The sequence below is a fragment of the Rhincodon typus genome, chromosome 9, assembly GCF_021869965.1.
Source record: "Rhincodon typus isolate 14 chromosome 9, sRhiTyp1.1, whole genome shotgun sequence".
In the NCBI taxonomy this organism is placed as follows: domain Eukaryota; kingdom Metazoa; phylum Chordata; class Chondrichthyes; order Orectolobiformes; family Rhincodontidae; genus Rhincodon; species Rhincodon typus.
In genome coordinates, this window is record NC_063340.1 from 34,874,140 (window position 1) to 34,886,320 (window position 12,181).

General features: G+C 37.5%; 1 protein-coding gene across 1 annotated transcript in view; it reads right to left on the reverse strand.

The window, feature by feature from the left end:
• Positions 1–1,436: 1,436 nt before the first annotated feature.
• The window catches only part of scaf8 (SR-related CTD-associated factor 8), a 62,031-nt gene continuing 51,286 nt past the window's right edge, over positions 1,437–12,181 (reverse strand). The window contains exons 15-19 of the mRNA XM_048600974.1: positions 10,567–10,691; positions 9,542–9,692; positions 7,035–7,106; positions 5,288–5,533; positions 1,437–3,200 (exon numbers count right to left, since the gene is read on the reverse strand). Of these exons, the coding sequence (XP_048456931.1) occupies positions 2,146–3,200; positions 5,288–5,533; positions 7,035–7,106; positions 9,542–9,692; positions 10,567–10,691 (1,649 nt within the window). The 3' untranslated portion in view covers positions 1,437–2,145. The remainder of the gene's footprint in view (positions 3,201–5,287; positions 5,534–7,034; positions 7,107–9,541; positions 9,693–10,566; positions 10,692–12,181) is intronic.

Sequence of the window (12,181 nt, forward strand, 5' to 3'; positions counted from 1 at the left end):
TGAAGTTATGACCTTCCATTCAAGGTATTTCAAAACACCACCCCAAGCTCATCGTTCTTCAATATTTCTTCAAAGCAAATTTCTCCTAATGTGTGACAACCCAAACCTGCAAGTTTCTTTTTGCAAAATACAGTAAATGTTATTAACAATTCTCAAATTACATTTGAAAATGTTTCAACTACAGCACTGAATCCCACAGGTTTACAAATCTGTTAGAATTTTGCTTGGAGCACATGAATTCCTAAAGTATTTTTGTGAAATACAGATTTAGGTAAATCAGCTACAAGTTCAGATCCACCAAAAAAAAAACCTCTTTAAACTCACACATTAGTGCTTACTTACTGAAAAATCACTGTAATAACAGTCAACAGTGACCAGCTGTACAATTAAAACCTCAAGCACTCTTATTTATTGGAAAATACAACTGTGGAAAACACAAATAGAACTAATTGATAGAACATTGACCTGTACATATAGATCCAAGATTCAAAGCAGTAAGTTAAATCAGAAGGCTCTGGCTCCCAAAATTCTGTAGGCATAAATAACTCAATAATACAGGAGGAAGATTACATTTTACACTGAAACTGGTATAAAATCTGGCTCTATTAGTAGTGTTATGAATACAGACTGATGGTTGACCATTTAATTTTCAAGAATCCCTGTACAATCTTGCCTTTCAATCAACTAGCTGGAAAAGTCACAAGCATTTCTTTTAACAAGAGCAAACAAACTTTTAGGGAATTGTGTTAGCCAATGCTCCCTAGCATGTTTCAACGTTGTGATGGCTAAAGCACATGAAATTTAGTCAAGCCTATTTCACATTATACTCAATGTGCCCCTGTTCTCGCAAACTATTACTCTATCCGGAACACAATCTGTTTTTTTCATTCAACTGAAATAAACATTGGTCCTAGCCAACAATTCACTTCCTTTTTGTTCCTAAGGACAAAATAATTATGGAGATTTTCACTTAAACAGATCATAGCTGCACAGGTCAGATCAGCACTTTCCTCCCACTAGAAGGGTGAAGATCAAGTTTAAAGGCCTGTTTTATCCTAGCTAATTATGCATCAGTTGGACCACCAGATGGAGTGCTTTACAGATGCAAAAATTTCATCTCAATGGAAGGAAAATTTGAATACCCAATGTGGCCATCTTGCTGGATAATTAGAGTGATATAGGGAAAATTGCATCAACCCATACTTTTACTGGAAGATTCATAGAAAAAGAGGGATGTTGAGTTAAAAGGCAATTCTAAAGAAAAAAAAATCTCAACTGGGACAATACCTAGTTGCTCTGGACTCCTTTCCTCCATTGCTACTTAATTATTTTCTTTAAGTATTTTCCTTATGTTTTTCCTGATGCCAAATCAAACCACCATTTTTGATGGCACCTTTCCTTTGCAAAAAAAAACAGATGAACTGAAGATCACAACATTATCAAACAAACGTTTTATTAGCATCTAAAAACAGAATGCACCCAACATTCAAATGACTTTTTCAGCCGTTACTCACTGCAGTACGAGGGACAAATCACAAACATTTATTCTGGGATTAACAGAGACCAGACTATAAGAGAATTTAAAATTTCTTTTTTTTACAAAACAGAAACGTATTACAATTTTGTTTTCTACACCTCAGTACTGCACTGCTCACTGTGAATGGGCTAGGCGATTGCTGTCAACAGGATAAAACATGAAACAGTAACTCCTTTTCGTCAAAGCATTAAATTTAAATATTGTAGCAGCTTCAGGGAATGGAAAAATTCAGATTATGCCTTTCAAGTATTACTATCACCACTTTTATTCCATCCCAGCTGTAACAGCTACAAGTTTACCTATCTTCCATAGGAAGATCAATTTAAAATTTTTTTTTGGCAAGCTATTATATCTTCCTCAAATTAAAAGAAATGTGGGAGTTCTGGCCTCTAAGCATGAAAAAAAAATGTCGTTACCTACCGTGTTCAACTAAAGAACAACAGTCTGTACAGGTCAGTTGTACACATTAACTTCAGTTATTAGAGTGAAAGGATGTACATCGGATTAAATTGTCTCGCAGACAACAGTGACTTTTCTCAAGTTCCAGTCAACCATTTTGTCCACTGCAGATGACCACCTATACAAAATATTGCCATACTGTATGACAATTATGTCCCCTCGGTATCTGTGTTTTCAGTTACAGGTTGATTTTCTAAGTCATCCTTCTCCACACTTCCATCTGATGGAGATGCAAGGTTCACAGAAACTTCAGAATCATTGTTTGCAAGCTCCTTGTTTGGTGTCTGGCTGTTTGTTTCTGAGAAATCACCATTTACCCGAGGCCTATCATCCGGTTTTTGGTGATCGGTGGTCCCTTGAAAATAGTCAAACCTATGCCGAGGAGGAACCCAGTGATCTTGCTCTCGGTCTCTTCCAAAACGGTTTCCATTTACATCTCGGCGAAAGCCAAAATCTCGGTCATCACGATCTCTCTGGCGTTCCCAAGGCCTGCTGCGATCATCAAGATCCCTGTGGACTTCCTGGTCAAAACCCCGGTTCCATACTGGACCACTTCTTCCATCAAACCTGAAATTTCTTCCACCATATCTTTCATGATCATCATGAAAACCTTTAGGGCCGCCAAAGGGCACGGCACGACGCTCACGTTCATCAAAATCTCTTGAGCCCCATCTTTGGTCAGGACCAAATCCAAATTGATCCCGTCTTCCATGAGTGTCGCTGTTATCCACTGGTGGGAAGCGATAATCCCGATCACCTTCTTGTTGCATGCTTTCTCGCTGAAAAGAATGATCATTTCCAGTAGATCTTCTTTCATCTGCTGTACCTTGGCTTGCATTAGTACTGCTGTCAGAACTGGGGACTGCAGCTCTTGAAAATGCTCCTTCAAGCCTACTGAAAGAACTTACTGGTGGAAAGGGAGCTCTGGACCCTGAGTGAAGAGGTCCGTCAATTGATAATGAAGGGGGCATGTTCGGCTGAGGGGGTATATTCGGCTGAGGGGGCATGTTTGGCTGAGGTGGCATCAGCAATGGAAACCGCTGTCCGGGTGATGGCGGCATCATTCCAGGACGCACGTCCAGTGGGAGCACTCCAGGTATCCTTGGTCCAACCATATTTGGAGGTGGCAAATTGGGTAGTCCTGGTGCAGGTGTTGATGGTTGCAATCCCAGAACTGGCCCAGTTGAAACTGTACTTTGAGCTCCTGCAACAGTAAGGACTCACAATAAACATGATGCTTTTGGCCAGGTGTACACAATCATTTTTTGTGACTACAGCATCCAAATATGCTTTGTTTTGTATATTGTAGTATTAAACTGGCTGCCCATATTTTTTACTGTCCACGTCTACATATGAACATACATATTAAGAGCAGGAGTAGACCATTTGGCTCGAGCTCCTACTCCACCATTTCATAAGACCATGACAGACCTGATTGTGACCTCAACCACACTTTTCTGTCTATTCCCTATATACCTTGAAATCCTTGTCCCACAAGAAAAATCATGAAGGGCATGGATAGGGTGAATAGTCAAGGTCTTTTCCCCAAGGTAGGGAAGTCCAAGACTAGACAGCATAGATTTAAGATGAAAGGGGAAAGATTTAAAAGGGACCTAAGGGGCAACTTTTTCACAGAGGGTGGTGTGTGTATGGAATGAGCTGCCAGAGGAAGTGATCGAGGCTTGTACAATTACAATATTTAAAAGGTATTTGGATAAGTATATGAATAGGAAGGGATATGCGCCAAATGCTGGCAAATGGGACTAGATTAATTTAGGATATCTGGTCAGCACGGACAAGTTGGACCGAAGGGGCTGTTTCCATGCTGTACATCTCTCAGATTCTAATTTATCCAACTCAGCTTCAAGTACTCCATGACCCAGCCTCCACTGCTCTTTGGACAAAACAAATTCCACAGACTAACAACTCTCAGAAAACAAAAGTCCTCATATCCATCTTAAACAGAAAATCCCTTCATATTAAACAGAATCCCCTAGTCCTAGTTTCCCTCTCAAGGAGGAATGTTCTCTCAGGATTCAAAATGTCAATTCGCCTTAGGATCTTTTATATTTCAAAAAAGATTGTCTCTCATTCTTCTAAACTTCAATGGATAGAGGCCCAACTTTACTCATAAGAAAATCCTTTCACCTCAGAAATGAGTTGAGTGAACTTTTTTCAAACAGATTTGAATGTCACTCTTAAGTAAGGAGACTGAAACAGTACATGGTACTATACTACAGATGTGGTTTCACCAACAACCTACGCAATTGTAGCAAAATGTCCCCAAAAATAACAAAATATTCATTAGAGAAATCCTTCACGACTACTATATTATCAACTTATGCAGCTACACTGATGATGCAATAGAATATTGCCTGCTTTCGCAAAATTTGTTTCCATTTCTAGGAAATATAAACTCTCGATGGGAGCGGAGGGTGGGGACCACTTGAGATTGGTTAACTTGCTGACAGAAATGCCGGAATCACTTCATTCCGTCAACTAACACATTGCTAAACAACTGCATGTCACTACCAAGTCACATCATTTTCCATCTATCTTTTAATCACAATAAAATCTATTTATTGAAGTTGGCATCAATTGTGACTGTGGTTGAGATAGGGTCGCTGAATTGGGAATCAAATATTATCGAGGAGTCATTAAATATAAATCTATTGATCGTCTACTAACTGATCATGCACCCTATGTATTAAAACGTGCACGTAATTCTCTAAATAGCCTAAGAGGAAATGGAGCAACTACAATAGACTACTATATTGTCCTATAAGTGTGTAGCTTCGGATGTACTACACTGATAATGCAGTTCAACTCTATGTCTCACTGGCACAGTTGCTAATCACCCACAAGGTGACAATGTCCTGAAATACCAAAATATAAAAATCGTAACATTTACGTCTCATTATTTTAACCAAGTGTATACTTAAACCTCTATATACTATTATAATATTGCAATTACAAAACATCTTGCTTAAAGAATAAGCCAGATGCATGTAAATACGGTGGAAAAAGACAGCTAACATTACATCTAATGAAAACAAACTGCTCATTTCAAAATTAAAATAAAAATAAAAATTGCATTTTCATTTCTTTCCAATCCAAATGTCAGACTTAATTTTATGCATATCTATACACCATCACAGCATGTACTTTTCACTAAACTGAGAGTTGTTATGGAAAAGGAAAAAGATTGCAGCAAATATTAACTGTATTAACGGAGATAAATTTGTTGAAATTACTAAGATAGTAAATAAACATTTCAACAGAACTACATACCTGGCCCAGAAGTAGATGCTGTTTCAGATGTTGACGTTTGGCTGCCTGTGCGTGGTGCCCCTAAGTCATTTGATCCACCTGGACCAGAAGAGAGAGGCTGTGTGCCAATTGGATTAAACATACTCCCTGGTGGAATACTAGGAGTTGGGAGATTGCTGTGCCCAGAGCCTATGTGTGAAAGTAGGTTCCCAAACGGGGAATCCTTTGTACTGTCTTGGGTGTTGGAAAGAGGCGGACAAACTAGAGCTGCAAAATAATTTTTTTTGCACTATTATTAATTTTAGACAACAAGCTTGAGAATAATCTTCAAACAAAATCGAGAACAATCTACTTCATATCCACAGTTCAGAGAGTATGCATTCAGGGATGAGAGTGGGTGAAGACAAAATGGTCTGAAAATTTGTGAAAAGGAATCATGTAATTATAACACCTTTTATGATCTGTAGTGAATGCAAATGCTTCTAAGCCACTTTTAAAAGGTGGAATTGTTAGACTTCAGGAGATCAGGGACATTAGTCTTCCTTAGGTTTACCTCTATAACTGGAAAACTCATGGACCAATGTTTATGCATAAAATCATCAAAATGACCTCAGCATTCAATGCAGTTAGTTCATGTAATAAAGGATGCAAGTTTATAACAATATAAGAGCATGATCTTGTTATGCAAATACAAAGTGAAGGAAAGGAGTATGGCAGTGCTTCACAAGCTATTATCCAACGTGACCCTTCCACCACCATTGTTTCAAGGGAAATTCTTGATGGGCAACAAATGCCAGCTTTGCCACTGTCCACATCCCATGTAAGAACAAGTAAAATGATGATATTCAAGAATTAACAAGCTCAGATGCCTGCAAAAACTGAACAGTATAGCAGCATAGTAGCATTCAGTATATAATTAATGTCTGCATGTTATACATCAACATATAATACATGTTTAAGTATCAAAGTTCTTTAAGTATTTGTAAAAGTATTACTTGATATAGTCACATAGGGTTCAACCAAGTTCTCCAATTCCTTGGTGATGGAAGGCTCAATGAAGTCTTTATCCTCACCGGCATACTGTAAACAGCTCCCTTCCTCTTTCCACATATGGCCCACTTACGAAAAACTCCTCCCATTCATTCCTCTCTTCCCAATCCATTCAGCACCCAATCTGGCCAACCCCACCCACTCTGCCTGCTAAACTCTACGGAGATTTGGGAGTCTTGCTGCTCCCTATACTGGCTAAACTGTGCCGGTTGCTCCTCCCATCTGGAGTTCCACTGTTTCCCAAAGCCTGCCGAGACTAAGTTTCTGCTGGTTCTTCCTAATGCTGGCTGCTAAAACCCATATCCCAATCAAGCAGCCAGCAGCAGTTCACACTCCTCCCAGTGAGACGAGTGGTTACTCTTCTGTGTCTGCTCCTGACCCCAGTACTGGCAAAGATTTCCAGATTTTCAAAAGCTCTCTATTCCCAGCTTTAGCCGCAGGGTAATTGACTGGAATGGCAGAAGGGAGGCACAGGTAAGACAGAAAAAAAATTAAATGGCTTGACCCCTTCATTAAAAAAGTCAGAATTCCACCTAATGATGAGGATTTCTCATCCCTGATGCATTCACTTGTTTTTAATAAATAATAATCCATCAGAATTCAAAAACAAAGTCTTTTAAGTTTATCTTTAATTAACCTTCTGAAAATTAGTGCAATAACAGGCATCAAAAATTGATACATATATAAAGCAACCTTATAAAAGATAATCAATACTCACAGGTTTGTACTGGCGGAATAGAAGGACCAACAACTGGAGGTGGAACAACTGGTGGTGGTGGCGGTAGGTAACCTGTACGTGGGATTAAAAACAGTCCTTCAGTATTGCAAGCTATAATTTATTTTGCTTTGCCTAAATCAGAATAAGATTTGTTAGATTAGTTTAATTAAAGTCGTGTACATAATAATTTAGGTAAAATTAATATTGTATCCTACATAATTCAATCTGTGCTTATGCAGCAAATGACTGAACCATTTTGTATTTCGTTAAACAGCATTCATCTTCCAAAAAATTAAGCCAAGACAGGCAGGTACAAATTACTTAACATTTATTCTGCTTTCAATTTACTGTGCCCTACATAATTTTGGGGTCGATTCAGCAACTAGTTACTTATTCCCATCATACTTTTCTTTTACCTTGGCATCTATTAAAGATATACTAAAATATTTCTGGACTCAAAACTAATATTTTAGCACTGGTCTTTTAACCTCCCCCATTTGGAAGTTATTTGCACAGTAACACTCTCTGTATGGGAGGTTTGCTTCCAGCTCCAACAGCATTGATATTTTCTGTTTTAGAGGGCACAACATACTGTGTGTCAGGTAATGAGAACCGGCAGTCAAACTAACATTCCGCCCAAACTGACAACATGCTTATAATCCTATTTTTTAGTGAACACGAATGAATATGATGACTATTTAGCATAAGATCAGGTTCTTGGTCAATTTAAACTGATACATTTCCTCTTTAACTCATGCTACAATTTAAATCTTACAATAAACCTAAATAATCAGCAGCCACATATTTTGTCACAATGGCCTCAACAAATATTAAAACAAAACTGTGAACAATTTATAATTCCTGAACCTTCAACTCTATCTCTACCACTAGCAATCTAAACACCTAAACTTTATTGCACAACAAATTGGGAAAGGAGCACAATAGATAACTATGAAGAACAGGAAACACTGCAAATACACAGGTCAGTCAGCGCCTGTAATCTGAGAAAGTTTGGTGTGAGGAAAAAAACCTTTTCACACAATAAATAGTTCAGGTCTGAAATGCACTTCTTGGAAATGTGGTGGAGGTGGGTTCAACTGAAGCATTTAACAGGGAAATAGATGGGTAGTTGAATAGAAATAATGTGTAAGGGTACAGTTAAAAGGTCGAAGAATGGCTCTAAGTCACAATGCTCATTAGATACCTAGTGCAGACATAATGGCCACCTCCTGTACAGTAAAACAATTGTGATTCCTTACTAATTATGACTTATGAAGCATAATCCCTTGATCCCTACACAAAAAGGTAAACACCATATGCTTAAATGCCACCAATGCTGAAGCTCAAATGTTGTTGCATTTTCCTTTCCTCAGAGCTGACAGATCCACTGTGCTCCTACTACTTTCAATCACATACTACTTTCTACTTTTACAGCTCATCACACATACACAGACTCCAGACATTGTCTCTATTCTTCCCTATGTCCATGTCTTTGCTTGGGGCTCACCCGTGTCTTTCCATTTATCATTTTTACACTCTCCTGTTGTCGTATTCAATATTTTCACTTTACTAATAATCTTTTATGCCAGCAAATAATTTTCCATTAGGTAAATTTCAGGTCATCATACTTTATTTCTGCCTCCTGTAACTGACAGATGTTCTTTTTCACACGCCCTTCTATTTAGTTTTTCATTTTGACAGAAGACTATGAAGCCAAAATGTCTCTAACCTGTCTTCTCTTTTTATCTAGGTGCTAAGTGATCAGCTGTGCATTTCAGCTTATTCTGGTTTTCCTTCAAATTTCCAGCATTTGTAGGGTATTTACTTTCACCAGCTTGACAACTAATATTATTTAGTGTGATGCATATAATCATAATCTTCTGCATGGTGACCAATTAGTATAAATGGATCAATGTATTTGTATAATTCATTACAATACAGAAAACTACATAAGGTACATTCACAATCAAATGTCATATTGCCAGTATGTTGAGAGGGAATTACAGCATAACCTATTATTAAAGATGCCAACTGTGAGTCAAAATTAGCAGAATTCTCTCAAAGATCACACATTAAATGGTGTGGGAAAACCTTTGTCTTGCATGCATTATCAGGCTTTTATCAAACTTAACAGCAGCAAGCATTTTACGGAATTAATCAGTGAAAAAAGGAATTTACTGAAGTTGCCCCGAAGATTTTTACAAATAAATTGCAGGGTTATTAAGACATTATTAAAATTTGATAATCGAGTGGCATGGGAAACTGGACTTTCAACGTAAAGTAGCAGCAACATAGGGAGGTGGCTAACTTCTAAAATTCAGCAAATGTTGAACTGTCAATCTCAAAACATGCTGCTACAGCACTACATTGTTTAGCTATCTTAACATTGTGAATAGCCAATGCACAATGATGGAGAAAACAAATCCAAGCAGACTGTAACTTAATTTGTACAAATTTAGCATTTAGAACACTGCACACAGAACAGCCAAAAACTGATTGTTCCATACCGGGTGGTGGTTGCGAAGGATTAAAACTGTGCCGTAAAAATGGAGGTGGTGGAATGGCTGGGTTGAAGCCTGGAGGAGGTATGGACATTGATACAGGAAAGGCTGGTGGTTGCACCATGCTAATCGCTGAAACAGTTGGAGTCACTGGGATCTGAAAACAAATAATAATTAATTGCATAAAGATTAGAAGTTCTAAAATTCTGTTCCTAATACATGCGCGACTAATCTAAAAATTATCCGAAATTCACCGATTTAAGAATCACTGGAACTTATTTTTCACTAATTGCCTTAAAGAGCTTTCACCACTGGTAGTTTTAATGTACAATCATCATAATGTATGATCTACTTTATTGTGGCAAAAATAAGCTTTACTACAAAGGATATACCAATGTTGTTAGGTCACTATAGAATAAGTTGCTGTTTGTTCTGCTTTACAACAGTGACAACAGTTGCAAAGTACATCAGATTGCCAAGGCTGTGAAAACAATTTTTTTTTTCTTATAATAAATTACACAAATGCCTTGGAGCAGATGCTCAAACAAAGCCAAAGATCAATTATTTTGAAACGTTGAAATCCATTGTAGGAATATCTAGGATGAGAAACATGACACAGATGCTGTACATACTTAACCTGTAATAATTTTACTCACTCCATGAGGTTTGCAGTACCAATTTCAGCAATTTGCTTCTCTAAAGTACAAGAGGAAACCTGAAGTGGCAGATTTCCATGAGGTAAAATAGGTAATAACCAATGTCAATTCCAAGATAACTTTTATGTAAAAAAAATTAATAGTTACACGTTACAATCAAGGCAATCTCTTTACATACACCTTCATTAACAGAATAACAAGTAGAACTTAGTTTGCAAATTTAGTGAAGTAACAAGGCTTTTCTTGTTCTTGAAATAAACTGACATTCTATATTTGCTTGAGTTACCAAAACAGCTTATACAACTAAAACAGCAGATTTTACAAAAAACAATAAAACAAAAAGTACATTTGCTAACTATTAAATAATGCTGTTACCTGAACAGGTAGCATAGTGACAGCTTGCGTGAATGTCTCTCCTTGTGACGTTGGTTGAGTGCTTTCAGTAGTTACAGGTTGGATCACATTCTCTTTTACAGGCTCGGTGTTCCTAGACTCCCACTCTGAAATTTAGTGTTAGAATGTTACTATTAAAAATTGGTTCTGGAACATCTTACTACAATTTATTGGGTAAGTTTTGATACACAATTTACATTCCTCTTAACTTCTACCTTTTCTGTTGTTTTGACTTTTTGTTGCTACTTATTGTTTACAGTCTTAAAAACAGAAAATATTGACATGAGCAAGCTCCATATGGAATTTAATGAATAAAGACTACAGATTTTCACAAATAAATTCGAGGGTTATCAAAGCAATATTCAAGTTTGTTAGTCAACAGACAATTAGTTGTTAGGAATGTGCTATCAACACACTTTGAAAATCAGCAAGCAGGGTCATCATGGATTTATGAAAGGGAAGTTGTGTTTAACAAATCTAGAAGGTTTTGAGAACATAACTGAATTGATAACGGGGTGCCAATGAATACAGTGCACTTGGACTTTCAGAAAGTATTTGATGAAAGACAAATGAGATCATTGTGCAAAATGAGGAGTCATGAAATTGGTGGTAACTCAAAGATAACGATTGAGGATTGGTTAATGCTTACATGTGTATTCGGAAACTTTGAGTTGACAAGCTATCACTTGTGAACTGCACAGATCTGGACTTGGGCCATAGCCGTTTACAATCTGCGTTAATGAATTAGTGGACGGCATTGAGTATAACATCCAAGTTTGCTGATGATACAGAATTAAGTCGGAAATGAAGCAGTAAGGAAGGTACAAATAAACTCCAGAGGGATACAGACAGGTTTGATGAGCTAGCAAAAACATGTCAGACGGAATAGAATGTGATATGTATGAAGGAATCCACTTTAGTGGAAATACTAAAAAAGGATTTTATTTCAATGGTGATGACACTGGAAAATGTTTGCATTCAAAGAGACAATTGTAAACGACTCACAGAAAATAATACAGGGACCACAAGCATTTATGTTTCTAATAGGTGAGTTAACTTTTGCTATATGAAAACAATTAGAATAAAAATCCCTTAACAAAATTATACAAGGGCATTGGGGAGTCCCAACCTGGGGCAGCAAGTAGAGTTGGTCTCCATACCTAAAGGAGAACATACATCCCTAGAGGGTATGCAACACAGGTTCATTCGACAAGTTCTTGGAATGAGGGGAATGACATGAGAGACAGTAGACCAGGCTTAGCGAGATTCTAAATCAAACATACAAAAAATTCTTAAGGGATCAATGGGGTAGATGCTGAGAAAGATGCATTCCCTTAGTTGAATCGTCTGGAAGACAGAATGTAGTTGGCTATTTAAAGCAGAGATGAAAAGAAATGTCTTTTCTTCAAGGTTGAGCATCCTGAATTCTTTACCTCAGAACACTGGGTACTCGGTTTCTGAATACGTTCAAGACAGAACAGCTTTTGAGTATTAAGGGGTTTGAGAGATACACGGATAGTGCAAGAAAGTGGAATAGAGCCATTATCTTATTGAATGGCAGAGCAAGTGCGAAGGGCCAAATAGCCTACTCTGGTGT